The sequence below is a fragment of the Rhinatrema bivittatum genome, chromosome 3 (assembly GCF_901001135.1).
Source record: "Rhinatrema bivittatum chromosome 3, aRhiBiv1.1, whole genome shotgun sequence".
Classification (NCBI taxonomy): domain Eukaryota; kingdom Metazoa; phylum Chordata; class Amphibia; order Gymnophiona; family Rhinatrematidae; genus Rhinatrema; species Rhinatrema bivittatum.
The window spans coordinates 586,930,124-586,957,697 of NC_042617.1; the positions used below are offsets into that span (position 1 = coordinate 586,930,124).

A 27,574-nucleotide genomic window follows, 5' to 3' on the forward strand; every position below is an offset into this window, starting at 1 on the left:
TATTTACTCATGTAACAACTGAAAACTACCCGCGCCATTATCCACATTTTTCCTACCCATATTAAAAAAAAAAAAAAAAAGCCACACCTGAATTTAGCATAGTGAAAAACTGACATTATCTGCTTTAACCACAAGGTCTGCCCACAAGCAGACTAGCTTCCTGCATCTACTGTATTTTGTGTAGTAGCATGGGACATCAGAAAATACATAAACATGACCACTTTTTTTTAGGTAATAAAATAGGTTTTTCCTTAGACAAATGTCCAGCTACGTTAATTACGAGAATATCAGTTTTTAACTTATTTTTCGGACCAGTGATACCTTTATTAATACCAGCAGTGTCATTGGTCTGGGAGAGCTCAGAAATCTTCACCTCTCAGGAACATCTCTAAGTATTCACAGAATTTGTGCCTGTGTGTGTGTGGACAGCAAGGTGCATCCTTTTCAAAACGTAAAGTGCGGTGTGTTTTACTCCCCTTGACCTACATATCCAAAAGGACATGCCTTTTTCATGTGGCTAGAAGTAGCATGCGTTGCAAGTCCCACTAAGAGGAAAGGCAGTCTTCAGACAGACCAATTTCCCCAGGTAAACTAGTACTTACCAGCAGCACTGGCTTTGAAAATTGCCCTCTTTTATATAGTTTGGAAATATATGTGAAACAAGAAAATAGACAAATTGTCTCAATTATAAAGAACAGAGAAAACACACGAAAAATTATATCAGTCGGCATGAAAGGTTTATTACAGACATTTCAAAAATTGTTTAAAATCTTAGCATAGAAGTATTGAAATAGAAAGCATTTGTTTGATCAGCATGCTGTGCTCATGCCAGGATAAAGGCAAAGGCATTTACATTATAAACACTGGTGCCACAGAAAACTGCTTGATAAAATCTACTCCCATTTAAAAACAACACACACATGTATGCAACATTTTACCACCACCAGCCGGTCAGAATGCCAAGCCTTAAATATTTAGCCCCTGCTCTTCTTTAAAACAGCCTGTGGAGAACAAAAATGAAGACGAGGTATTAATTCTATGTTTTTCTGTAAATCATGCAGAATATACAGCTACAATTCAGAAGCTGACAAGTGATAACAGTATTTTATAGCTCATCTTACATCAACACAGAAGCCATTAACCTCTATGGAACAATTACTTCCAATAGCAATAAATTACAGTTGTTAACATTAATGGTCCTTGCTGCTGTGACTCAATGGGGATTTAAAAACAAAACTCATCTCTAAGCCAGGAATGAAACTCAACCACCTACACATCTGAAGCACAGAGAACAGGTGAGTCACCAAAAATCCAATGATAGCAAACAAGAGATTTTCAAATTGTGTGTATAATAATGCCTTGTCCTCTTTAGTCAGCAGTGGAATGAGACCACAAGGTTATACATACTAGAAATGCACAAAGATACAGTAGTGCACAGCTAATTTTCCTGTAAATTAATCTAAAAAGCATGTCTTCAAATGTAGGGGAGTAAACATGTTTCAAACTGATATAATGAAATGCCTGCACTGTATTCACAGAATGTAATATTGAGTACTGAACTATTTTTTTTTTTTATTGTGGTTTATAATTTTAGAGCACACATGTGCAGTAACTCAAGAGGCAAAGGTTTGGATATGCTGCTTGCTGAGTGAGTGAACTGTATAAAAAAAGGAAAATTGAATATAGCAGCTGAGTTTAAAGCTGTTCACTGTTTTTGTAGGGGTGAGAAGCCTGCTGTATCTCATTTCATAGCTTCAACTGGCCCATTAATGTAAAGGCAGGCAAGTCCATCAGAACAATCAGCTATCTGCAGTTAAATCTGATACTCTTGTGGGACCCCCAGTTTGCTGGGGGATTGAATCTGGGAAGACAATACAGCCTCTGGGGTGCAGGGGTACCTCCGGCAGGGAGGAGGTTTAAACCTCTGGGACACCTGGTGCAGAAATGGGACACCATACTCAGTCCCATGTGCAAACGTACGGGTCAGTGGGTACTCAGTGGCTGATCTGCTCTGCCCTTTTGCAATAAAAGGAGGGAGACCAATGTTGGTATTCAATTTGAAAAAAAAAAAAAAAAAAAAAAAAAGCTTTACTTCAACTTAAACAAGATGATCCAACATAGAATGGCAAAAATCAGAGAGCAAAATAAAAAAGTCACCTCAAGAAAAGCAGTGCTTTCCTTATCCATGGTGCATCTTCTAGCCACTCTCCTTCTAACTCACCCAATCTCCATTATCAAACTGGCATAGTAGGCAAAACTCTTATGACTCAAAACAGCTGTTTCAAATAAACACTTTTCTCACAGATTCCCTATGTCTTCTCTTTTGCTGTTAACTGGATGCAACAAGGGAAGAACCCAAAGAAATCAGTCCTTCCCGAGATGGGGGGGGGGGGGGGTTATCCTTCTTTGAGGAATTAATCCACACCAGTTAGCAATACAAAAACTTGTACTTCTCAAAGAAATCCTACAAATCTCACTACACCCAACACTCTTCACATCTCCAAATCTCCTGGGTCAAAACTAGATGGACCCTGATCAAACCTCTGGAGTAGACTCAAAGGCAAAAGACCTTGTGCACATGCTCAAGAGAAAAATGCATATTCCCAAGACAGATCCTACAAAAAGGTGGAGAACAGGTAAGGTGAGAACCCTAAGAATGCAAAACCTTAACTGCTGGAAAACAAGGTAAAAATAGTAGCAGGGGCTACACTATAACTGTACATATTCAGTGATTCACATGCTCACATATACAATCTTTATTTCAATAACCATAAACATGTTTTTTTTTTACCTTTGCTACAGCAGTGATGTGAGCAGGTTTGATTGTAGAATGTTTGCTCTCAATAGCTTTGGTCCTGGCTTCTGCTGCTAATCTCTGGAGGAACAGCAGACAGTTCAAATGCACCTTAAGAAAAACAAAGGAGTATTTTATTTATTTTTATTTATTTAGCGTTTTTTATATACCGAGGTATAGCAGAGTTGCCTTCACTCCGGTTTACAGTTATAACAACCTGTTACATTAAAAAATTTGAAAGATTACATTTATCTGTATCAGTATCTGGCTATTACTACCACAGCAATTTTCTTTAGCTTTTCCTCATCTGATGCATTAACTTTTAGAAAGCCACATCTAGTAATAAATGCATTAAGAGTTGAAACAATAGGCATACACTAGCACAGGGGCAGGCAGCCACCAATGTCACTCAAGTCACAAGTGGCTTATGTAGAAAATGCTTGTCTGCACTCCCTCCAGAACTGCACAGCTCTCAGCACCTGAGAGCTCCTGATGTCCTTCCCTCTCCATTGCCCTGTGCAGATATTATTTGGCAATACACAGATGTACTGTTTCCTATTACAACTTCTGAACTGGCAGATGAAAAGAGAATAGGATGACTATGTGCAAGAGCTGAGAACTCCTGAAGACTGGAGGATAGCACATGTAGCACATGTAACCCCAATATTTAAAAAGGGCTCCAGGGGCGATCCGGGAAACTACAGACCGGTTAGTCTGACTTCAGTGCCAGGAAATCACAGAACATATAGAAAGACATGGTTTAATGGAACAAAGTCAGCATGGCTTTACCCAGGGCAAGTCTTGCCTCACAAACCTGCTTCACTTTTTTTGAAGGAGTTAATAAACATGTGGATAAAGGTGAACCGGTAGATATAGTATACTTGGATTTTCAGAAGGGGTTTGACAAAGTTCCTCATGAGAGGCTTCTAGGAAAAGTAAAAAGTCATGGGATAGGTGGCGATGTCCTTTTGTGGATTGCAAACTGGCTAAAAGACAGGAAACAGAGCAGGATTAAATGGACAATTTTCTCAGTGGAAGGGAGTGGACAGTGGAGTGCCTCAGGGATCTGTATTGGGACCCTTACTTTTCAATATATTTATAAATGATCTGGAAAGAAATAAGACGAGTGAGATAATCAAATTTGCAGATGATACAAAATTGTTCAGAATAGTTAAATCACAAGCAGATTTTGATACATTAAGAACATAAGAAATTGCCATGTTCGGTCAGACCAAGGGTCCATCAAGCCCAGCATCCTGTTTCCAACAGAGGCCAAAACCAGGCCACAAGAACCTGGCAATTATCCAAACACTAAGAAGAACCCAAGCTACTGATGTAATTGATAGCAGTGGCTATTCCCTAAGTATAATTGATTAATAGCCATTAATGGACTTCTCCTCCAAGAACTTATCCAAATCTTTTTTTAACCCAGCTACACTAACTGCACTAACCACATCCTCTGGCAACAAATTCCAGAGCTTTATTGTGAGTTGAGTGAAAAATAATTTTCTCCGATTAGTCTTAAATGTGCTACTTGCTAACTTCATGGAATGCCCCCTATTATTCGAAAGTGTAAATAACCGAGTCACATCTACCTGTTCAAGACCTCTCATGATCTTAAAGACCTCTATCATATCCCCCCTCAGCCGTCTCTTCTCCAAGCTGAACAGCCCTAACCTCTTCAGCCTTTCCTCATAGGGGAGCTGTTCCATCCCCTTTATCATTTTGGTTGCCCTTCTCCATCAAAACTATATCTTTTTTGAGATGCGGCGACCAGAATTGTACACAGTATTCAAGGTGCGGTCTCACCATGGAGCGATATAGAGGCATTATGACATTTTCTATTTTATTAACCATTCCCCTCCTAATAATTCCTAACATTCTGTTTGCTTTTTTGACTGCTGCAGCACACTGAGCCAACGATTTTAAAATATTATCCACTATGATGCCAATATCTTTTTCCTGGGTGGTAGCTCCTAATATGGAACCTAACATCGTGTAACTACAACAAGGTTTATTTTTCCCTATATGCAACACTTTGCATTTGTCCACATTAAATTTCATCTGCCATTTGGATGCCCAATCTTCCAGTCTTGCAAGGTCCTCTGTAATGTATCACAGTCTGCTTGTGATTTAACTAATCTGAATAAGTTTGTACCATCCGCAAATTTGATAACGTCACTCGTCGTATTCCTTTCCAGATCATTTATATATATATTCAAAAGCACCGGTCCAAGTACAGATCCCTGAGGCACTCCACTGTTTACCCTTTTCCACTGAGAAAGTTGACCATTTAATCCTATTCTGTTTCCTGTCTTTTAACCAGTTTGTAATCCACGAAAGACATCGCCTATCCCATGGCTTTTTAGTTTTCGTAAAAGCCTCTCATGTCAAACGCCTTCTGAAAATCCAAATACACTACATCTACCTGTTCACCTTTATCCACATGTTTATTAACCCCTTCAAAAAAAATGAAGCAGATTTGTTAGGCAAGACTTCCCTTGGGTAAATCCATGCTGACTGTGTCCCATTAAACCATGTCTTTCTATATGCTCTACGATTTTCATCTTGAGAATAGTTTCCACTATTTTTCCTGGCACTGAAGTCAGGCTCACTGGTCTATAGTTACTCGGATCGCCCCTGGAGCCTTTTTTAAATATTGGGGTTACATTGGCCACCCTCCAGTCTTCAGGTATAATGGATGATTTTAATGATAGTATTTGTAACCTAATAGATCAGAAATTTCATTTTTGAGTTCCATCAGTACCCTAGGATGCATACCATCTGGTCCAGGTGATTTGCTAATCTGGCCTACTACATCTTCCAGGTTCACAGTGATTTCGTTCAGTTCATCTGACTCACCACCCCTGAAAACCATCTCTGGAACTGGCATCTCCCCAACATCCTCATTAGTAAACACGGAAGCAGATAATTCATTTAAATCTTTCTGCAAAGGCCTTATCTTCCTCTATATCGCTCGATGGTGAGACTGCACCTTGAATACGGTGTACAATTCTGGTCGCCGCATCTCAAAAAAGATATAATTGCGATGGAGAAGGTACAGAGAAGGGCGATCAAAATGATAAAGGGAATGGTACAGCTCCCCTATGAGGAAAGACTAAAGAGGTTAGGACTTTTCAGCTTGGAAAGAGACAGCTGAGTGGGGATATGATAGAGGTGTTTAAAATCATGAGAGGTCTAGAACGGGTAGATGTGAATCGGTTATTTAGTCTTTCAGATAATAGAAAGACTAGGGGGCACTCCATAAAGTTAGCATGTGGCACATTTAAAACTAAGTTCTTTTTCTTTCAACGCACAATTAAACTCTGGAATTTGTTGCCAGAGGAAGTGGTTAGTGCAGTTAGTATAGCTGTTTTTAAAAAGGGATTGGATAAGTTCTTGGAGAAGTCCATTACCTGCTATTAATTAAGTTGACAGAGAATAGCCACTGCCATTAGCAACAGTAACATGGAATAGACTTAGTTTTTGGGTACCTGCCAGGTTCTTATGGCCTGGATTGGCCACTGTTGGAAACAGGATGCTGGGCTTGATGGACCCTTGGTCTGACCCAGCATGGCATGTTCTCACCAGCAAATGGGCAAAGAGTTGCTGCTGGTAACAGAATCTTAAAGCTCAGACAGTTGTTTGGGTGGGGGGGGGAGGAAACTAAAAGAAGACAGCAAATTATTCTTTTAGGGGACAGAGAAGAGAGAGAAACTGTAGTAGGGATAGAGTGGGATTTTTGAGGAGAGATTAGTGGGGATGAGGAGAAGCCGAGAGAGCTCACAGCCACCTACACCTTTCCCTGCCCTCCCCGATGTCCACACACCCCCTCCCCATCTCTTGAAAATGTGAAGCTCTTTGGTGCTGTGCATGATTCATTGGCTCTTGGTGGGGATAAAGTTGGTCAACTGTGTACTAGCAGTTTTGAACCTGGTGTTGTCAAACTGATTAAGCTAACATTTCAGCACAGTGATTACAATTTGTCTAAACTAAAATGTTTTCCCCATGGGTGAATTGTGTTATTCTTTCTTTCTACAAGACGACAGATTTGTTTAAAGTTGTTTTCAGAATTTTCTGGGCTTCTCCAAAATACTAACGCCTTTCTCTGCCATATAACCAAGGCCCCTATTTTTCTACATTAATCTAAGGGTAGACTGTACAGAAAAGTATATGGAATTCTAGTGTCAATTTTCTTTAATTCTGCAACTTATCTGGCACCAATGCAGCTCTTTGTAGTGCTGCACCAGAATCAGAGCTAAGCAGCACTCAAGTTCACTGGCATCTTGAACTGCAGAAGTCAAAAAAATTTAAGAACTAAAAAAAAAAAACAAACTGGGAGAATGGTCAAGAGCTTGGATTCTGCACTTCAGTGCAAAGAAAGAGTAACATGATGCTTCATGGGTGCAAAAGTCCATTAGCCACTTATTAATTAGAAGGACAAGAAATGGCAGTTGCCAAACAGGAAAGGGACTAAGTACAATCATTGACCAAAAAAAAAAGCTGCAGAGGAAACCAACAGTATGCATGGGTCCCATAATTAGAGGCATCACCAGCAGGATCTATGTGACAATTTTGCTTTTGTATAGGTCACTAGTAAGGCCCCACCAAGTATAATGTTCAGTTCTGCAGACCATACTTTCATACAGACATTGATAGGATGGAAAAAGTTCAGAAAAGGGCCTGCAACATTAACTCTAAACCAGGGGTCAGGAACCTATGGCTCGGGAGCCAGATATGGCTCTTTTGATGGCTGTATCTGGCTCGTAGACAAATCTTTAATAAAAAAGTAAAAATCTAACAAAATTCCCCACCCTCCTGACGCCCCCCCAAGACCTCCAAAATTAATTTACTACAATCCCCACCCTCCTGACCCCCCCAAGACCTGCCAAACGTCCCTGGTGGTCCAGCGGGGGTCCGGGAGCGATCTCCTGGACTTGGGCTGTCGGCTGCCAGTAGTAAAAATGGCATCGACGGCCCTTTGCCCTTACTATGTCACAGGGGCTACCGCCGCCATTGGTCGACCCCAGTGACATAGTGAGGGCAAAGGGCCGTCTGCGCCATTTTGACTACTGGTAGCCGACAGCCCAAGTCCAGGAGATCGCTCCCGGACCCCCGCTGGACCACCAGGGACTTTTGGCAGGTCTTGGGGGGGTCAGGAGGGTGGGGGTTGTAGTAAATTAATTTTGGAGGTCTTGGGGGGCGTCAGGAGAGTGGGGGGTTTGTTAGATTTTTACTTTTTTATTAAAGATTTGTCTGTGAGCCCTGGACCCCCGCTGGATCACCAGGGACTTTTGGCAGGTCTGGGGGGGGGGGGGGGTTAGGAGGATAGGGGGGTTGTAGTAAATTAATTTGGCAGGTCTTGGGGACATCAGGAGAGTAGGGGGTTGTAGTAAATTAATTTGGTAGATCTTGGGGGAGTCAGGAGGGTTGGGGGTTGTAGTTAGTATGGCTCTCACGGAATTACATTTTAAAATATGTGGCATTCATGGCTCTCTCAGCCAAAAAGGTTCCCGACCCCTGCTCTAAACAGAAGGGTTTAATAAACTTGCCGGAAGAGATGAGAAAGGGGGATAATGAGAAATTACTACTAACCTGATAATTTCCTTTTCTTTAGGACAGACAGATGAATCCAGAACCAGTGGATTATGCACCTCTACTAGCAGATGGAGCTGGAGCAAACTGACATCACAGTATACATACCCCTGCAGTGACATCAGCCACCCAGTATTCTATGCAAAAGCCAACTGTGGACACTTACCAATGACTCCTGAAACACACAGCCACGCAGAAGGACAATACCACAATTATCCAGCAGCCAAGGGCGGGAAAGTGGATTTACCTGTCTGTACTAAAGAAAAGGAAATTATCAGGTAAATAGTAATTTCTAATTTCTTAGTGTCCAGAGAAATGAATCCAGAACTAGTGGGATGTCCCCAAGCTACTCCCGAAGAGGGCGGGAGGCTGCCCGCGGTCCAGTCAACCGCAGGAGCAAAGGCTGCTTCCGCCCGGGCCTGCACATCCAGACGATAATACCTGGAAAAGGTGTGTAAGGAGAACCACGTCACAGCTCGGCAGTCTAACCTCCACCCATGATACTACCTGAGCCCTAATGGAATGAGCCCTAACTTGAGTGGGCAACTGCTTTTTAGCTGCCACATACATGGCCGTGACTACTTCCTTAATCCAGCGACTATTGTAGCTCTCAAAGCTGGTTCACCCCGTTTTCCTCCACCATGAAAGATGAACGAGTGATCCGTCTTTCGGAAAGGTTTAGAAATCTCTAAATATCTTACGACATGACTCTTGACATACAAGGGATGCAACAGACAGTATTCCTCCACATCTCTTTCCATATCCAAGGATGGTAAGAAAATAGACTGATTCAAATGAATATCTGAGCACTTTAGGCAAGAAGGAAGGGACAGCAAAATTGCTTACCTTGTAATAGGTGCTATCCCAGGACAGCAGGATGTAGTCCTCACATATGGGTGACGTCACTGACGGAGCCCGAACGCAGGAAAAACTTCTGTCAATGTTTCTATAAACTTTTGACTGGCTGCCTGAGGCTACTGAGCATGCCCGGCATGTCATGATATTCCCTGCCACAGGGGTCTCACTCCAGTCTCGTACGTAGCAATAAGCTTTAGCAAAAACAAAATAAGAAAACGTATCGGGCCCAACTCTGCGGGGTGGGTTTCGTGAGGACTACATCCTGCTGTCCTGGGATAACACCTATTACAAGGTAAGCAATTTTGCTTTATCCCAGGACAAGCAGGATGCTAGTCCTCACATATGGGTGATTAGCAAGCTAGAGGCTGAGTCATTTGTGATTGATGCAACAGTGAAGTATTGTTGTTGAAATGAATCAGCCGAAGATCACAGCAGATTGGTTGTAGTAGGAGTTGGGTTTAAACTGGAAACAAGTTCTTTAAGACAGATTGTCCCGTAGGCTGAATCTTGTCGTCCTTTATCTAAGCAGTAATGAGCTGCAAAGGTGTGAAGAAAACTCCATGTTGCTGCTTTACAAATGTCAAGAATTGGTACTGAACGATAGTGTGCTACTGAGGTTGACATTGCTCTGACTGCATGTGCAGTTACTCGCCCTTGGAGAGGAAGGGCTGCTTTTTCATAACAAAACTGTATGCAATCTGTTAGCCAGTTGGATAAAGTCTGTTTACCCACAGCTTTACCTGGTTTGTTTGGATCATAAGAAACAAAAAGTTGTTTAGATTTCCTGTGGACTGCTGTGCGGTTTATGTAGAAAGACAATACACGTTTGTAGTCCAAGGTGTGTAAGGCTCGTTCACTTTGATGAGAATGAGGTCTTGGAAAGAATGTGGGTAAAACTATGGATTGATTCAAGTGGAATTCCGTTACTACCTTGGGAAGGAATTTTGGATGTGTTCGGAGAACCACTCTGTCATGTAGAAACTTAAGTGTAAGGTTCATGTGTGACCAGTGCTTGTAACTCACTAACCCTTCTAGCTGATGTTATGGCAAAGAGGAAGATAGTTTTCCATGTGAGAAATTTAAGGTCACAGGAATCTATTGGTTCAAAAGGGGAACGCATTAATTTAGTTAAGACCAGATTCAGGTCCCATGCCGTGACTGGAGGCCGAATTGGTTTAAGTTGAGTTAAACCTCGCATGAACCTGGTGATAAGAGGTTGTGTAGATATTTATTTATTTATAATTTTTATATACCGACATTCTTACATTAAAATGCAAATCATACCGGTTTACATAAAACAGAAAAAGCAGGAAAACATATTTCCATAGTCAAATACAGAGAACATTTATAATAAAATTGTTAACAAAGGCATAAGGTAGGAACTTGAAAAAAAGGTTACTTAACAGAAAACGTAAAAGAAAAAATATTAAATGAAGCACAAAGAGTTGCACGAAGGGGTGCACAAAGGGGAGAACCCCTTTGCCGCGCCCCTTCGGCGCGCGGCACCTGATGGTGAGGCGCTTTTCAACCGCCGCCGGAGCTCACAGTGACGTCGGGGGAGGGGCGTGGTGACATCGCAGTCACCCATTTCCCCTCACCTCCTGATGATAGTTCCGTTTCTTTTTTATTATTTAAGATATATATATATATATATATATATATATATATATATATATATATTGGGGCATCTCCCATTTTGTTATGGTAAGCAGAGATTGCATTTAAGTGTACTCTTACAGATGAAGTCTGGAGACCAGATTCTGAAAGATAGTATAAATAGTCTAGAAGAGAAGTAGTGGGGCAGGTGAAAGGATCAATACTCTTGCCTGCACCATAGAGAGAATCTCTTCCATTTAGAAGAACAGTTCATTCGTGTGGAAGGTTTACGTGAAGCTATAAGCACCTGAGATATATTGGATGAAAGATTGAGGGGTTGAAAGATCAGGCTTTCAACATCCATGCTGTCAGGGATAGGGATTGAAGGTTTGGATGGCGCAACCGACCCTGATCTTGAGTTATGAGAGTGGGAGCTACTCCCAGACGAATGGGATCCCTGACTGAGAGGTCTAGAAGTGTGGGAAACCATACTTGTCGAGGCCAATACGGGGCTATGAGTATCATGGACCCCTTGTCTTGGTGTAGTTTCACTAGAGTTTTGGTTATAAGTGGTATCGGAGGATATGCGTATAGTAGGCCTGAGTTCCAAGGGCGAGCAAAGGCGTCCTTGGTTGGCTGGTTCTTCTGTTTGTGTAGAGAACAGAAATTGTTCACTTTGAGATTCAGATGTGACGCAAACAGGTCTATCGTTGGTTGACCCCACCATTGAAATATCCTGGTCGCTACTGAGGGATCCAGGGACCACTTGTGTGGTTGGAACTGACGACTGAGTCGATCCGCCACTACATTTTGAATGTCTGCTAGATAAGTGGCCCAGAGGAACATTGAATGGTTCAGGGCCCATCCCCAAATCTGTGCGGCTTCTTGACAAAGGAGATACGAGCCCGTACCTCCCTGTTTGTTGATGTACCACATGGCTACTGTGTTGTCCGTCTGGATTAAAACAGTCTTGTGCGAAAGGCAATCCTTGAACGCATGCAGCGCATAACGTATAGCTCAAAGTTCTAGGAAATTGATTTGAAATGTTGCTTCGAGTTTCGTCCATGTCCCTTGAGTTTGGAGATTGTCTATGTGAGCTCCCCAACCCAAGGTGGATGCATCTGTAGTTAATGTTATCTGTGGGACTGGCTGCTGGAAGTCCTGTCCCTTGCACAAATTGTCCTTGTTCATCCACCAAAGGAGAGATGAACGGAGTTGGTGTGTGATTCGAATTGGAGAGTGCAAAGGTTGAATGGCTTGGATCCATTGTGATTTTAAAGTCCATTGGGTTACTCTCATGGCGAGTCTTGCCATAGGAGTGACAAACTGTGGAAGCCATGTGGCCTAATAATGTTAGAAAGTGGTTACGACTTTGCCAAGAGGGACAGCGTTTCTGCTCGATCGCTGGGTAGAAAAGCCTGTGCGAGGATAGTGTTTAACTCTGCTCCTATGAACTGGAGAAGATGAGAAGGAGTTAGATGGGACTTTGGATAATTGATTAGAAATACCATGTTGTGAAGCACAGTAATTGTGTGATTTAGAGAAGTTAGAGCTCCTTCTTGAGACAGACTTCTTATGAGCCAATCGTCTAGATATGGGAAAACATGAACACCTTGTTTGTGCAAGTGTGCTGTTATTACTGCCAGACATTTGGTGAATACTCTGGGAGCAGAGGCAAGACCGAATGGTAGAACTCTGTATTGGAAGTGTTGACTGCCTACCATGAAGCGCAGATATTTGCGATGAAGGGGAAAAATTGGAATATAAGCATCTTGAAGGTCCAAAGAACAAAGCCAATCTCCTTTTTGAAGGAGAGGGAGCATTATGCCTAAGGATACCATTCTGAACTTTTCTTTTTTCAGAAATTTGTTGAGATTCCTGAGGTCCAGTATAGGACGAAGGCCTCCGGTTTTCTTTGGAATGAGGAAATAACGGGAGTAGAATCCTCTGCCCTGCTGTGCCCGGGGTACTTTCTCGACGGCCCTGGTGCTCAGAAGGGTGGATAATTCTATTTTAAGCTTAAGAATGTGATCTTCGCTGAGATGAGAAGGTTTTGGTGGAAAATCCGGAGGGGTTGAATTGAAATTGAGGTGGTATCCTTTGTGGATGATAGATAGGACCCATTGGTCCGATGTTATTGATGTCCAATTGATGTAAAGTTTTTTCAGTCTGCTCCCTACTGGTAGTGTTGGGTAAGGGTTGGCATGTGGGCTCTGTTCTCCGGGTGTAATCTCAAAAACCAGTGGCAGGTCCAGTTTGAGGGGCTGGTGCTGGTCTTGGCGCTCTTTGTTGTCGCTGCTGAGGTCTTTGCTGAGATCTAGGAGGTCTCTGCCTAGACGATGAGGGGTAGTATTTACGCTATCTGTAAAAAGGCCTTCTGGTATCCCTTCGTGATGGTCGTCTGGCAGAACGTGTAGAAGGATCATGTGGCAGTGTAGATAACTGTCACAATGTTTCCGTATGTTCCCGTAGCTGGGAAACAGCATCCTGTACTTTCGAACCATACAGGTTATCATCCAGGCAGGCAAGATCAACCAGCTTGTCCTGTACCTCTGGTCTTAAATCGGATGCTTTAAGCCAGGCCCAGCGTCTCGCAGCGATGCCGGATGCAGCCGCTCGTGAGGCTGTGTCATAGCTGTCATATGCTGCTCGTACTTCGTGTTTCCCCGCATTAAAGCCCTGGTTTACAACAGCCTGTGCAGCTTCTTGATACTGTGAAGGTAAAGATGGCACAAACTCTTCCATTTGCTTCCACAAGTTTCTGTGGTATTGTGTCATATATAAATGGTATGCTGATATTTTGGAATTCAGCATTGCTTCTTGGTACACTTTGCGGCCCAATTGGTCAAGGAACCTATTGTCTTTCCCTGGAGGGATTGAGGAATGGGCCCTTATTCGTCGAGATTTCTTTTGAGCCGATTCCACGACCACCGAGTGGTGGGGAAGCTGTGTTTTTTGGTATGCAGGTACTAAATAAGTCGACTCTATGCATTTGTTTACTGCAGGGACTGAGCAGAGATGCTCCCAAAGACATTGTTGCAGTTGTAAAAGAATGTTGTGCACAGGTATGGCGAGAGTGTGCTTAGGGGGATCAACAAATTGAAGCACTTCTAGTTTGTTGTCCACTATCTTGTTCTGGTGCAACTGAAAAGGAATGGAATCTGCCATTTCTTGAACAAATGATTGGAATGTAAAATCTTCCGGAGGTGACTGCTTTGTAGCAGGTGGCGGAGATGGATCTGACATAAAATCCTCTGATGATGGTTCAGAATCCGTGTCAGACCAGGAATCATATTGAGTTGGTTGATGAGGTGGTGTTGCCTTTTGAGCAGGTTGTAACCCAGAAGGTCCTGGTAAAGGATCATCTGATGACGAATGTTCAGCTTGTACATCTTCTGGGCCAACTGGTAAAGAAGATAGTAAGTCCGTATACTTTTTGGTAATGATATCATGTAAGGACCTATCTTCAGATATTGGTCTTTTTGTCAGTAATGATGTCTTCTTAGTGGATGACTGAGGGTGAATTACCTTCTTGGCAAGGTGTGGTATGGTAGGAGCAGTAGTGTGGAGAGGTAGTGATCTTGCCATCGATGTCGTTGAGGTAAGAAGGAATGAGAATTCTGAGATTGGTATTCTAGAAGTGACTGACGTCAATGGAGGCATCGAAGAAGTGATAGGCATCGATGATGGTTGTATCATCGGTAGTATAGATGATATAGTATCGAAAGATGGCATCGGCGGTCCCGCCGGAAGTTGTTTTTGTAATGCGTCTAATACCAGTTTTTGGACAAGGGATGTGAAATCCGGTGTAGTTGTCATCGGTGAAGGTGTCGATGTTGACGTCGAGGGTAACGAAGGTACTGAGGTTGGAGTTTTGACGACTTTAGGCCGTTTTGTTATCGGTTCAGTTGATGGCGGAATAGACTATGGTCAACTGTGCCTATGCTTGTATTTTTGTTTAGATTCTGACACTGACCTGATCGATGCGGAGGACGGTGTCGGTGAAGCCGCATCCCCAGAACCCTCGACATGCTTCTTTTTAAGTAGGAGTTTTTTTTAGTTACCCCTGTGGGTGAAGACTTGGTCGATGGCGATGGTAACAGTTGCAGTTGAAAAACCTGAGCCATCTTCTCCTGTCTGAGTTTTCGACCCTTTGGGGTCATTTGTTGGCACTGAGAGCATGAAGATATTTCATGTTTCTCTCCTAGGCAGATCACACATTGGGAATGCGGATCTGTAATGGACATGGTCCGGTTACAAGAACATTTCTTGAATCCGGAGCCATGTTGAAAAAACGACAGCCTTCGATGAGAAGTCTGAGAAAAAAATTGTCCAAATTAATGAGAAGTCTCAGAAATTTGTCTGTCACCGTCCGGTGTCAAACAGGAATGAGACCCGATGTGGGAAAAAACTTTGAAGTTTTAAGTAACTTTTTTAGTCAAATTTGTGAGGAGACTCACGGGGCTCCGACAATCGCGGTGCTAATGGGCACGCGGAAAAACGAAGACTGGAGTGAGACCCCTGTGGCAGGGAATATCATGACATGCCGGGCATGCTCAGTAGCCTCAGGCAGCCAGTCAAAAGTTTATAGAAACTTTGACAGAAGTTTTCCCCACGTTCGGGCTCCGTCAGTGACGTCACCCATATGTGAGGACTAGCATCCTGCTTGTCCTGGTATAAACATCCGTATCGTCCCTGGAGTCACCTGAAGGAAAGGCTCCCAACAAGACAAGGCCTACAGCTCAGAAATTTGATGTGCAGAACAAAATCACTAGAAACACCATTTTCAAGATCAGTTACCACAAGGAAAGGCTACAAGGTGGTCGAAACATAGAGCCCGCCAAGAAACCCAACACCAGGTTAAGACTCCACAAAGGAACCGGCAACCAAAAGGGAAGATGAAGGTGTTTGACTCCCCTCAAAGAAACGGGCCATATCAGGATGAGACAATAAGGAACCACCATTCAACTAGCCCCTGAAACAAGCAAGAGCTTGTATCTTCAAGGAACTAAGGACCAAACCTTTATTCAATCCATTCTGCAAAAAAAATTCCAAAATGGAGGGAACTTTTGTCCATATTTGGTGGACCTGCCTGGTTATACATGAGTTCTGGGAGAGAGTCCAAAAGATGGCTAAAGACATGTTAGGGGTGGAAACTTTGTTATGCCCAGAATCTTGGCTTTTGGGGTTGTGGGCTGAGGAGCAAAAGCTACAGAACATGCGGCTAATACGTTATTTGGCTATAGCAGCCAGACTGGTGATTGCACGCTGGTGGAAAAGGAAGGACTCCCCTCCTTTAACAATGTTGGTCACCAGACTCAGGAGCATTCAAGCTATGGAAAAAATATCTGCATATAGTAGAGATGCTTTATTAAGGTACAGGAAAAACTGATGAATGGCTTCTGTTTCACAGATCTTAAGCCCAAGTCATGAGATTGGGTCTACTTTTACCAATACACATATATATATCAAGACTGTCTACTCATCAGTTGAATTCTTCGGAACCCTTTATTCTACAGAGGATACTAGTTACTGAGAATTATTACTGTTGTTGAAATTCTTGCAATGTTATAGCAACTACACATGTTATGATGTTTATTATTAATACCATGCATCGGTTTGGGGGCAGATGGGGTTACATAGAAAGTTTGGATTACGAGACAGTCTCTTCGGGGACGTAGTTGTATGAAACTTATGGCTTGTATATCTACTGTATTCCAAATAAAAAGTTAAATTAAAAAAAAAAATTACAAAACGAGCAGGATCCCAACTGAACGAGGAAGCACTCCTTGATCTTCACACCAAGCCTCAAACACGTGCCAAACACATACATAGACTAAGAAAGTGGAGAACTTTCATGCTCATAGCAAGGTGGCATTCACTGGAGAAGAATATTCACATTTCAACAAGCAAGCCTCTCAAGGGCCATACCATAAGACAAAACAGAGTCTGATTTTTGTGAAGGACAGGTCCCTGCTGCAACAGGTTCCTGTTTGGCAGAAAACGAAGGGAGGTTTCCACCAGGAGCCTTCGTAGATCTGCATACCATGGTGTCCTGGGCCAATCCAGTGTCACCAGAAGCACCATCCCACTGTGGTCTTATCCTTCTAACCATTCTTCCCAACAGAGGCCATGAGGGAAAGGCATACACCAACTTGCCTTCCAGCCAGACCTGCACAAAAGCATCGATCCCTAAGAAGTTTGGATCTCTCCTGTGACTGAAGAATCAAGGAACCTTCGCATTGCGAGAAGTCACCAACAGGTCTAAAAATATAAGATCTCAGTGATCCACTTTCAGGTGGAACGCTTCGTCCGACAATACCCATTCTGGGTCCAGACTCTCCCTGCTGAGAAAGTCTGCTCTTACGTTGTCTTTTCCTGCAATGTGTGAAGCTGAGATCACTTGAAGATGCACTTCTGTCCTTTCCATAAGTTGGTCTATTTCTTGCAATACTTGCTGGCTCTTGGTCCCTCCCTGCCGATTGATGTAAGACACCATTGTTGCATTGTCCAACATTATTCGGACTGCTCGACCCTGCAGCTAAACTATAAGCACATCAACCGGATCGCCTGGGCTTCCAGCCAATTGATGTTCCAGAAAGACTCCTCCTCTGTATTCCAGCGCCCTTGCATCATTAGTTCCTGAAAGCGAGCTCTCCAACCTTGGAGGCTCACATCCGTCATGAGTACCAACTAGTCCAGTGACGTCAGGGAGACTCCCTTTCTCAGATGATCCACTTGCAACCACCAGACTTCCGTTGGCAGATGAAGCTGAATTGAATAGTCCAGAGACTATGGGTTCCATCAAGACAGCAAGGAACAATGAAATGGAAGCATATGCACCCTTGCCCATGGTACTACTTCTAGGGTTGCCACCATCAACCCGAACACCTTAGATAGGACCACACTGCTGGGCATTAGTGCTCACCAAGAGATGCACCAACACCATCAACTTTTGAATATGAGATTCCGGAAGAAAAAAAAAAAGAAACTGTGCCGTTTCATGTCAAAACATACACCCAGATACTCCAATAACTGAGATGGTTGAAGACTGCTTTTGGCTAGGTTCACCACCCAACCAAGCTCCTGCAACAAGGAAATCATCCTGCTGGTCACCAGATGGCTCTCTTCCAGAGGCTTGGCCTGAATCAACTAGTCATCTAAATACAGGTGTACAAGGATCCCATCCTCTCTCAGTTCTGCTGCCACTACCACCATAACCGTGAAAAAGGTTGTGGGAGCAGTGGCTAGACCAAAAGGCAGCACCCAAACCTGATAATGGCATCCCAGTTCAGCAAAACACAAAACATTGGTGTTCCACTTGGATAGGAATAAGGAGGTATGCTTCAGACAGATCCAAGGTCAGAAATTCCCCCAATTGTACGACCAATATCACTGAGCACAATGTTTCCATGCGAAAGTGAGTCACCCGTAAATGATGGTTGACGCATTTGAAATCCAGGATGAGACAAAAGGAGTCCTTCTTGGGCACAACAAAAAAATAAAATATGGACCCGTATTTTCTTGAGATGTGAGCACTGGAACCACAGCCCTCATATTGAACCCTGACAGCATACTCTCAACTGCCCACCTCTTAAGCGGAGAATGGCAGGGAGACACCATGAACACATCCCGAGGAATACTGCAAAACTCCAGCACATATCCTTCTTGTATTACCTCCAAGACACACTGATACAATGTAATCTCGACCCACCTCTGATGAGAGAGAGGCACCCCCCCCCCCCCCCATCTCTTGTTCTCGGGGGTGGGTTGGCAAAGCTTCATTGGGAGGCTTGGGAGGTTCCACTACCAGAGCTCGCACCCCGCTTGGGCTGTCTGGGACAAAAGGACGGAGACCTGCCAAAAGGATGAGTCCTCTGAAAGGTCGCCCCTCTGTAGGAATGAAAAAGTCTGGAATCCCTGAGACGACCCATCATAGCAAAGAGACGCAGTGACTGCTTCTTGTCCTCCTGCAAGCGAGGAAATGGGGATTCGCCCCACTTACTGGACAGCTTCTCCAACTCGCTCCCAAACACAAGCAATCCTTTAAAAGGCAATTTCACAAGGATTAGCTTTGGAGATTGCATCGGCCGACCAATTCCTCAGCCATAACTGACGCCTGGCTATTACCGAAGCCACTCTTCTGGCCGAGATGCAGACCAAATCGCAGCCCACATCTGCTAAAAAGGTAGTGGCGGGTTCCATAACTGCCCTGGAATTCACTCCAGAGTCATCAGCCTCCTGAGAGAGAAACAAACAAGAGTGTGCCACCAGGGAATAGGAAGCTATCTGCAATGTCAGTGCCACTGCTTCAAATGTTTGCTTAAGGGTGGCCTCAATCCTATCATGCACATCATTCAAGGCTGCACGTCCCTCCATGGGGATGGTCGTCCATTCAGAGACGGCACAGACAAGCGCATCCACGTTCAGAAAACGCAGACAATCTCGCACAACTGGATCCAGGGGGTACAAGCCTTCCAAGGTTCAACCTCCTTTAAAATTTGCCTCTGGGGCATCCCATTCAAGATCAGTTCTTGAACGGCCTCCAGAACCGGGAAAAACAAGAGACTTTACGCAAAAACCAGAATGGGATTTCTCTTTGGCTCAGACTTGGAATCTACCCCCAGGAACTCCCAGCATTTTCAGTGTCTGGGAAATCAGAGCCAGCAATTCATCTCCATAAAAAGCCACAACATAGTTCTATATGGTCCCAGCCCCGGGGGGAGGGGGAATTTCCTCATCCTCCAGGGAGTCAGGATCTGCCTCATCATCAGTGCCATCTGGAAGCCTGTCAGGTACACCTACAGCTTGAGGTGTACTATGGTGATTAAAAAAAACTGAAAAGGGGGGGCCCCCCACTGCCTGAGTATATGAACCGACATGCCTGGACGACACCGAGGACTAAGCCTGAAGGAAGGATTACACTCCTTGAAAAAACTCTACCCAAGAAAAGGTAGAAGAATCCATGCTAAGACCAGGAGGCAATTATGCAGCACCCACTGAGCTGCTGTCAGCTGCTGAGGAACCAGTCAAGGGAGCTCCAAGGTCAAGTGTCCCTCCTGACATTCTTAACCAGATCATCATCAGGCTGGGAAGACCCACGTTTAGTAAAATCAAAGGAAGATAGTTCTCCCTGAGCCTCTAAGCAGCACTGGCATAAGTTAGAGGGCTCTTCAGGCTGAGATGCCCTAACATGACGGGCAGCACTGGGTTTCTTAGCCACTGGTGCCCTTAATCTGTCAGTACGCTTAACAGAGACCTGAGGATGCGTCCAGCCGACCCCCACTAAAACAAAATTTATGTGCACAAAACGTAAGTGTCTCAAGTTTGGGCGCCAAAAGGCTAAGTGCACGGTTATTGATCCAAACCTTGGTGCACAACCAATATGCAAAAAAGTGCATGCACAGGCTGCGCGCACAAATCGGACACACAGCAGAACACACTTGCATGTACCAAGGATCCTGTAGAGGGCTGTAGACTGCGCAGAAAAAAAGTGCGCGAAAATGTCGCCACAGCCTAACACATAGCTTTAAAAAAAAAAAGCCTAACAGCGGGGCCTAGCCCATTGGGGCTGCTCAACTCACCAGGCTCCACAGTTCCCCTAACCCTCACAGGAGTGGGAATGCAGGTCAGGACTAGGCACCAAGCCCGGAGAAAGTCCTAAACTAACCCCTCCACTCGGACAGTTGTTTCTTCTTTTTTTTTTTTTTTTTAAACACTTACGTGAGCTCAGCCCTTCCCAGCTGAGTACAGATATGGTCTCTGGCTGTGGGGTAGAGGGCATATGTAGTCACCATCTTGCTCAGCCTCCTTCAAGGCAGCAGGTACAGATGTACAATCAGCTAAATCTACACCAGCTGAAAAACCAGCTATTGGACTAAGGTATATATCTAAGGGACCATGGAAATCACTTCAGGAATTCTCAACTGGGGAGGGACCCTTTGGTATCACTGCAGGAGAGAGGAGCAATTAATTATCTTTTCAAAATTCTCCTTCTAAAAGCTGAAGCAAACCCCAGTAGGGAGATGCACGTCCACCATCTGCTGGAGACTGAGAATACTGGGAGACTGTCACTGCAGGAATATATATACTGTAACATCAGTTTGCTCTGTCTCCATCTGCTGGTAGAGGTGCATAACCCACTGGTTCTGGATACTAAGAAATAAAAATAGTTAGCAGGCTTCAACAAAACAAAAAAAGTCATTAGAAAAAACAAGTGTTGCTGGAAGATGAAGGTTGACAACAGGACTGCTCTATCAAGTTCATTAAATTTGCTCCCTGTATTTCTTTTTTTTTTTTTAATCCTCCTCACAAGGTTTCTACATGGTGAAATGAAAATGGAAACCCTGTGCATACCCTTGAGAGCCCAGGTGCTATCTGCCATTTGTAGGACCTAACCCAGGAATTGTGTCATTGAACCAACAAAAGGTCCTGAATCAAAGATGGATGTTACAACAGTGTATGGAACAAAGAACTGCTATTTTTTCATAAATAGGACATTGTTTAAATTAGTTGGCATGGCTAGCTGGACATGAACTCGTTGAATCTGTAGTGGCCTTCTCAAACATTGTATCCAATTAAACAGCACATACTGGTGGACAAATTGTTTCCAAGCACATGAACCTGCTGCTAGACAGAAAAACCATTTAATCACTCACCAGTGATGTACCCATGAAATCTGACATATCCAATCAATGCTCACTGTGAGAGAGAGTGGGCATTCATGTCTGATCCAGGAGCTATGACAGTCTAGTGGACAAAGGAGCTAAGAAGAGGAAACCTAAAGGAGGACAGGGTTTTTCCACACGACTTTTCTTTAGATCCTGATTCATGCTACTGCATTGTTTCTGAATGCCACATTAGTACACTTCTTGTGGTCCCCATCTGTCCATGTTGCTTGCAAAGCTTCATCTGCCAGTCACTCCTTGCAGAAACCCCCTTTCCCAGAACCAATAACAAGCATTTCCCACCTTTATGAGCATTGTGGAAATGTTTCCAGCTAAACGGTGGGGTAGCTAACTCCCTTTGGGTGCTGCCAACCCCAGAGAACAGACCTTGGATAGGACAGCCAGACTGCTGCTGAGAGATTGCCCAATGCTGCATCCTTCTTCCTGGATGCATACTTAAGACCTGGGCTATTACTTTTATGCTGGACAGTTAGTTTTGAAACACAAGCATGTGGGATGTTCCTCATTCTGATTCCAGTGACATAAGCATTTCCCAAATCCAGAATGATTGGTAGGTTTCCCTAACAAGTCTAAGCCATATTTCACATAACTGTCATTCATTTTGGATTATAGTATATCACCATAAAAATCCATATTAGAAACAAAAAAGGGGCAATATAATTCTATCCCTAGTAAATTTGGATTGTTTTATTGGCTGGAATAGTGTTGGTATGATCTGCCATATGCATCCAGACTAAATGATTTCTTTCAGGCCGATTCAGACTGATCACAGAACAGGCGCTCCATGTTGAGCGCCCGATCTCTGAATGCGCGCCCAGCCACCTCTCCTAGGTGTGTGATCCTATATTTAATTGAGGGGTACGCTAAAAGGAGGAGCTAGGGACAATTACACACCTCTAGCATCTCCTTGGCTCAGGAGAGGTGGTTCTGTCAGCAGGTTCAGGAAATTGCCGCTCAATTTTACCAGCATCAGGTTTCCAAACCCACTGATAGCTATCAGTTAGGAACATGAATGCTGGTAAAATTGAGCCTCGGTTCTCCTATCTGGACCAGCCAGCACTTTTTTTTTTACATTTTTGGTTCCTCCAACTTAATATCACTAAGATATTAGTCAGAGAGTGTACAGAAAAGCAGTATTTTCTGTTTTTCTTTACTCTTTTTCAGACTAACTGCACATTTTATTTACAAAATGCCAGGTGACTAATAGCGCTCATCAACATGCATTTGCATGTTGATGAGCGCTATTAGTTTTCAGGGGATTTGGCCATGCCTTTTCGAGGCACTAAACCCCTTACAGTATAAGGGGTAATAGACACCCCTTGAAAACACGTGGCCAAGCCCATGTTAAACAGTGCGCACGGCTGAGCGCAGGATACAGAATTGGCCCGTTTGTTTGCTGTGCAGCACTCGGGGTTATTTCTGTCTCTAGAACAGAATCTTTGGGCGGGCTGTCACAATAATCAATGTGTTGAAAAGATTCCCCCCCCCCCCCCGATAAGACTCTTATGGAGTGAAGTAGTCTCTGTTGGGGCTGTTGGTTTAATTTGCCTCATTCAAATGCAATGTGTAATCAAAAGCACGATGGTTAATAGTTAAGAACTGAAGTGCTAGTAGTGGAATTATCATCACATAATTATGTGACTGTGAAGTGCAAAGCTTCAAGTGCTAAAGGCATTGACTCCTGTACAGATTTTGACATCAAGACTAATCTTTGTGCAAGAGCTAATAAACCATTAAAAGAGTAGCTAGAGAGTTTAATAAATAGGACTGCTTCAGTGCTCTAGCACCACTCATCGCTATAGCACCCATTTATATTTTGCAGCTCCCCAAACTCCAATGGCTTTACAAAGCAGCCTCAGTTCCTGCTGCACCTGCCACTCCTTAATCCCCTCCCCCTACTGCAACCTAGGGAAATAAGGTGAAGGAGGAGGAGCAGTGTTCCTTAACTCAACGAAAGACTGACTTATTACTTCTAGTAGTCTGTGCATCCCTAACCACCAATAGGGCTGCCCTGTCGTCTCCCTAAGGAAACTTTCCGGGATTTGAAATGTTTGTCCCCCGTCAGAGAGCGGAGGCCTGGACTGTAAGCGGCTTTTGCTGGTTATAAGAAAACAGGAGATGCCAGGCTGGATCAGAGCAAGAACATAACAAGAGTCCAACATCCTGTCCCAGACAGCAACCGATCCGGGTCACAAGTATGCAGAACCTTGGGGGGGGGGGGGGAAACGCTGGTCCCGGAGGCCTCTGAGGGAGGGGGGGTTGGACAGGGAGGGGTCTTTCCGCGCCCACCAACAGGGTCACCCGCGCTAAGGCCTCCTGCCTATCGCTCTGTCAGACGTCGTCCTTGCGTCCTGAGGATATCTGTCCCTGAGCGGGGAGCGAATTAGCCCTGCTCACCGAAACTCACCAGCAAGTCGACGTTGGCGGCCAGGCAGAGATGGGGCTTCTGCTTCTTGATGAGGGCTCTCAGGCTGCTGCGCGGCGCCGCCGCTCGCTTCATGATTCCCGCTCCAAAGAAACGAAATCAAACCGCCCGCGCGCGCCCCCTTCCTTATCAGCGTCTTTTGACGTTTCACGCCAGCGCTGCCAACCTCACTTATTTACCGCGAGACTGCGCTTCTTTTCCTAGTCATTCGCGGTTTTTTTTTTTCCGATTCGCTGGTTGCTTTTAATTGGGCTATTTTTTCTGTCAGTCGCGTTTTTTTGGGCTTGTTGGGCGGGACTTGTGCTCTGATGTTACAGTGATTGGCTGCTGCTGCTGCTGCGATGAAGCCTGTCCATAGCAGGCGCACCCTATCCCTATAGTGCAGCAGTAAGCCAATCAGAGCAGGATTCACATAGTGAGCTGCAAGCCTTGTTGATGGACACCTCGCGAGCACATTTTTGTTGGCAGACCTGGAACGGGAAGGCCAGCAGCAGGGCAAAGGAATCTTCAGACTGTGCAGCTACAGCCAGGTATCAGGAGGGGGAGGCATTAGTATGTTGGGAGGGGGAATGAGAGTGTGGGGGCCAGGGATGTGATGGGAGGGGGGAATGAATGAGAGTGTGGGGGCCAGGGATGTGCTCGGAGGGGGGTGAGAGTGTGGGGGCCAGGGATGTGCTCGGAGGGGGGAATGAATGAGAGTGTGGGGGCAGAGATGTGCTCGGAGGGGGGGTGGGGAGAGGGGAATGAATGAGAGTGTGGGGGCCAGGGATGTGCTCGGTGGGGAGAGGGGAATGAATGAGAGTGTGGGGGCCAGGGATGTGCTCGGTGGGGAGAGGGGAATGAATGAGAGTGTGGGGGCCAGGGATGTGCTTTGGGGGGGAGAGGGGAATGAATGAGAGTGTGGGGGCCAGAGATGTGCTCGGAGGGGGGGGAGGAGAGGGGAATGAATGAGTGTGTGGGGGCCAGAGATGTGCTTGGGGGGAGAGGGGAATGAATGAGTGAGTGTGTGGGGGCCAGAGATGTGCTTGGGGGGAGAGGGGAATGAGTGAGTGTGTGGGGGCCAGAGATGTGCTTGGGGGGAGAGGGGAGTGAGTGTGTGGGGGCCAGAGATGTGCTTGGGGGGAGAGGGGAATGAATGAGTGTGGGGGCCAGGGATGTGCTGGGAGGGGGGTGGGGAGAGGGGAATGAATGAGAGTATGGGGCCAGAGATGTGCTTGGGGGGGGAGAGGGGAATGAATGAGTGTGGGGGCCAGGGATGTGCTGGGAGGGGGGTGGGGAGAGGGGAATGAATGAGAGTGTGTGGGGGCCAGAGATGTGCTTGGGGGGAGAGGGGAATGAATGAGTGTGGGGGCCAGGGATGTGCTGGGGAGGGGGGGTGGGGAGAGGGGAATGAATGAGTGTGTGGGGGCCAGAGATGTGCTTGGGGGGGAGAGGGGAATGAATGAGAGTATGGGGCCAGAGATGTGCTTGGGGGGGAGAGGGGAATGAGTGAGTGTATGGGTGCCAGAGATGTGCTTGGGGGGGGGAGAGGGGAATGAATGAGAGTATGGGGGCAGAGATGTGCTTGGGGGGGGGAGAGGGGAATGAATGAGAGTATGGGGGCAGAGATGTGCTTGGGGGAGAGGGGGAATGAATGAGAGTATGGGGGCAGAGATGTGCTTGGGGGGGAGAGGGGAATGAATGAGAGTAATGGTGGGCAGAGATGTGCTTGGGGGGGAGAGGGGAATGAATGAGAGTATGGGGGCAGAGATGTGCTTGGGGGGGAGAGGGGAATGAATGAGAGTATGGGGGCAGAGATGTGCTTGGGGGGGAGAGGGGAATGAATGAGAGTATGGGGCAGAGATGTGCTTGGGGGGGGAGAGGGAATGAATAGAGTATGGGGGGCAGAGATGTGCTTGGGGGGGGAGAGGGGAATGAATGAGAGTATGGGGGCCAGAGATGTGCTTGGGGGGGAGAGGGGAATGAATGAGAGTATGGGGGCAGAGATGTGCTTGGGGGGGAGAGGGGAATGAATGAGAGTATGGGGGCAGAGATGTGCTTGGGGGGGAGAGGGGAATGAATGAGAGTATGGGGGCAGAGATGTGCTTGGGGGGGAGAGGGGAATGAATGAGAGTATGGGGGCAGAGATGTGCTTGGGGGGGAGAGGGGAATGAGTGAGGGAGTGGGGGCCAGGGATGTGCTCGGAGTGGGGAATGAGTGAGTGTGGGGGGGGCCAGGGATGTGCTCGAGTTGGGGAATGAGTGAGTGTGTGGGAGCCAGTGGATGTGCTCGGAGGGGGGAATGAGGTGAGTGTGTGGGGCCAGAGATGTGCTCGGAGGGGGGTGGGGAGAGGGATGAGTGAGTGTGTGGGGGCCAGGGGATGTGCTCGAGGGGGGGTGGGGAGAGGGGAATGAGTGAGTGTGTGGGGGGCCAGGGATGTGCTCGGAGAGGGGAATGAGTGAGTGTGTGGGGGGCCAGGGATGTGTTCGGAGAGGGGAATGAGTGAGTGTGTGTGTGGGGGGCCAGGGATGTGCTCGGAGAGGGGAATGAGTGTGTGTGTGTGAGGGCCAGGGATGTGCTCGGAGAGGGGAATGAGTGTGTGTGTGAGGGCCAGGGATGTGCTCGGAGAGGGGAATGAGTGAGTGTGTGTGGGCCAGGGATGTGCTCGGGAGAGGGGAATGAGTGTGTGGTGTGTGTGGGCCAGGGATGTGCTCGGAGAGGGGAATGAGTGTGTGTGTGTGTGGGCCAGGGATGTGCTCGGAGAGGGGAATGAGTGTGTGTGTGTGTGGGCCAGGGATGTGCTCGGAGAGGGGAATGAGTGTGTGTGTGTGTGGGGCCAGGGATGTGCTCGGAGAGGGGAATGAGTGAGTGTGTGTGGGCCAGGGATGTGCTCGGAGAGGGGAATTGAGTGAGTGTGTGGGGGCCAGGGATGTGCTCGGAGAGGGGAATGAGTGTGAGGGGCTGGTATCTTTTATTTCCTAGCGTGTAGCAGATGGACTCAGGACCAATGGGTATAGTGTACTCCTGTTAGTAGTTGGAGACAGATCAGATTTCAATCTGACGTCAGCCCCTAGTACATATACCCTTGCAGGAAGTGCAGCTCCTCAGTATTTTCCGTCTCCAAAGCAGTTAGGGACTATCTGCATGCTCTCTGAGCGTTAGAACCAAAATTCAAGGAAAAACCCAAATTTAAGAAGAAAAGTTTACCTGAAGACTAGCCCCGCTCTCCTGCGGTGATACCCTCGGGTCCCTCCCCCAGTTGAGATTCCTGAGGTGATTTCCATGGTCCCTCAGAGGTGAGCCTCGGTCCGGTGGCCAAATCTCAGCAGGGACTTAGCCCCTGATTTCGGGCACGGTTGAGAGGCAGCGGGTGCATTCCTTGAGCACGGCGATGAAGGTATTTGCCCTCTTCCCCCCGCAGCCGGAGACCGCCCGGGACGAAACCGGGAAGCGCCGAAGACAAGGTAAGGTAGAAATCTTCTATGTAAACAGTCTCCGAGGATCGAAGAGGAGCACAGGCGCCGATCGGAGCCAGTGCGCTGGGTTGATCCAACCCTAGCAGGGCTAGGCCCCGGCTGTTCCCGAGGGTCTACCCACGTGGAGACCCTCCGAGGAGGTCGCCATCTTGACCCGCCTCGC

At 45.9% G+C, this 27,574-nt stretch overlaps 1 protein-coding gene across 2 annotated transcripts in view; it reads right to left on the minus strand.

The window, feature by feature from the left end:
* Positions 1-715: 715 nt before the first annotated feature.
* Positions 716-27,574, minus strand: part of CENPW (centromere protein W) — a 31,878-nt gene continuing 5,019 nt past the window's right edge. The window contains exons 1-3 of one of the 2 annotated variants that reach the window (XM_029596680.1): positions 23,939-24,141; positions 2,792-2,905; positions 716-1,001 (exon numbers count right to left, since the gene is read on the minus strand). In XM_029596680.1, the coding sequence (XP_029452540.1) occupies positions 975-1,001; positions 2,792-2,905; positions 23,939-24,031 (234 nt within the window). In that variant the 5' untranslated portion in view covers positions 24,032-24,141 and the 3' untranslated portion in view covers positions 716-974. Of the gene's footprint in view, positions 1,002-2,791; positions 2,906-23,938; positions 24,142-27,574 lie in introns of those variants that run through there. The other variant, XM_029596681.1, reaches the window with a different exon arrangement.